Source organism: Plectropomus leopardus, unplaced genomic scaffold (genome assembly GCF_008729295.1).
Source record: "Plectropomus leopardus isolate mb unplaced genomic scaffold, YSFRI_Pleo_2.0 unplaced_scaffold2644, whole genome shotgun sequence".
NCBI lineage: Eukaryota > Metazoa > Chordata > Actinopteri > Perciformes > Serranidae > Plectropomus > Plectropomus leopardus.
Window position 1 is genome coordinate 1,753 of NW_024628757.1, and position 2,274 is coordinate 4,026.

Sequence of the window (2,274 nt, forward strand, 5' to 3'; positions counted from 1 at the left end):
CTCCCTCCATGATTTCAAAAGAAAAAAGTGAAAAAAATAAATAAATAAAATACAGAAAATTTGCTCCGTTTCAAAGGATTAAATTTCCTCCGTTTCAAAGGATTAAATTTCCTGTGTGTAGGATTTGGGTGGATTTTGTGGTGTCTAGTGGTAAAATTTGCAGACTGCAGCGAGCTGAATCTCCGTCCGGTTAGAATTCCCTTCCGTGTTCAGGAGGTTTTTAACGGGAGCTTAATTAAGCACAGATGTCTCTTCCTCTCCAAAACAAGCAGACCAGCTGATTTAAACCAGTAAATCACCAAATACAGCTGTTTCACGTTACAAATCAAAGTCAAAATAGAGTTTGTAAAAGGATATTTTTTAGTATCTGTCCTGCTCTAGTTGCTGTATAATCCTCGAAAACAGAAATATTTCTGTGTTTCAGTTCAGTCAGCTGTGAAAAGAGGTAAACCACCTGCAGCATCAACAAACACGAAACGGCCTGCAGCCAAACAGGCCACGCCCACAAAGACCTCCTCACCTGAGGAGGCGGAGCTCAGCGAGGAGGAGATGCCGAAGAAGAGGAGGAGAAGGAAGATAAGCGATGATGAAGAGGAAGAAGCAGCTCAGCCTAAAACAGTTGAGTATCGATGTTGGCAAGTGTGGCTGTTTTCGCAGGTCTTTTTTACTTTTTTACGTGTTAGTCGTGGCAGGTGGCATGACGTTTTCAGGTTGTCCGTCCATACGTCCCATTGTTGCGGACACGATTTCTCAAGACTTTTTTTTATGTCAACACCATTTTTTATGGTGGACATGGACTCAAAAATGAACTGATTTGATTTTAGTGGCTGTAGCACAAAGGTGACTTCTCACCTGTCATGAACAGGGTATCTCAAAAATATTTTTAGTGAATTTCTTCAAATTTGGCACAAATGTCCTGTTGGACTTAATGATGAACTCATTTGAATTTGGTCTTCAAAGATTAAAGTCACTGTGATCTTGCATCTGTCTTGTTCTCAAGAAAGTAGTATCTCAAGAACACTGTGGGGATTTTTTAAAAAAATTTAGTCACATTCTCGTGAACGCATCTCAAGCACACCTTTAGGGAACTTTATTAAACTTGGCACAAACGTTCACTTAGACGCACAAACAAACTGATTTTAATTTGTGAGTCAAAGTTAGATTTTTGTGGTCCAGCGTCGAGGTCACACTGACCTTGCATCCGTTGCATTCTCGGGAATTTGATATCTCACAAACACCTCGAGGAAATTTCTTCAAATTTGTCACAAACGTTCACGTGGACTCAACGATGAACTGATGCCGGTTATATAAGGCCTCTCATCTGTTTAAGTTTTATGAACGCTATAACTCAAGAGGACCTCGAGAATTTCTTCAAATTTGGCACAAACGTCCATTTGGACTCAACAATGAACTGATTACAATTTGGTGGCCAAAGTTTAAAGCCAAACAAAAAAAACAAACTAATTAAGATTTACGAGTCAAAGTTGAGATTTTTTTTGGTCTGACGTCATGGTCACATTCACATTCGTGTCATTCTTCTAAAAACGATATCTCAAGAATGTCGTGAGGAAATCTCTTCAAATTTGGCACAAATGTCGGCTTGGGCTCGGCGATAAACTGATTCGATTTTGGCTGTCCAAGGCCATAATTCACAAATTTATACACTAGTTATTTACAGTATACTAGTTATATAATTTTGGGTCCAATTGAGGCCAGTTGTCAGTCTTACCTGCACAATAACTCTCTGTCAGTGGGTGTCCAAAAATGTCTCCCAGCTGTCTTTACAGACTAAAGAAACCCTTGTTGTCTGTTTGTTGACGCGCAGGATGTTCCTTCCCAGCAGCCCTCAGTTCGGCCGCAGACTGCACCAAAGAGGTCTGAGGTGAGCGACGAGTCTGACGGCGTCACCGTGGAGGAGGACGAGGAGGGACGAGGAGGAGAGACGTCTAAAGTTAATACTACAAATAATGGACGCCAACAGAAAAAACGAGCAGAGTCTGCGAGCAGCTCCGCGTCCAAACCTCGGCTCAGAACGCCGTGTCCGTACGGGAAGGAATGCTACAGGTATCTGAGCGTCTTCAGACAGAAAAAAAGTTTGTTTTTTTATAATTTTATGTTTTCACGATATTATCATCTGACATGTGAACACATGCACATACTTGATATTCATTTACACAGATGCTCACCCACACCCTCCATCCAGGTTTACACAAACAACCAAAATAGAACAAATAAGTAATAAATAAAATAAAATAAAATAAATAATAAAAAAAT

The 2,274-nt window shown here is 40.3% G+C and overlaps 1 protein-coding gene across 1 annotated transcript; it reads left to right on the forward strand.

The window, feature by feature from the left end:
- Positions 1 to 424: 424 nt before the first annotated feature.
- Positions 425 to 2,064, forward strand: LOC121966957 (eukaryotic translation initiation factor 5B-like; the record flags this gene model as incomplete). Its single annotated transcript, XM_042517022.1, has 2 exons — positions 425 to 618; positions 1,826 to 2,064. Coding segments are annotated over 2 exons (433 nt in total), but the record flags the coding sequence as incomplete, so codon positions are not given.
- Between the last annotated feature and the right edge of the window lie 210 nt (positions 2,065 to 2,274).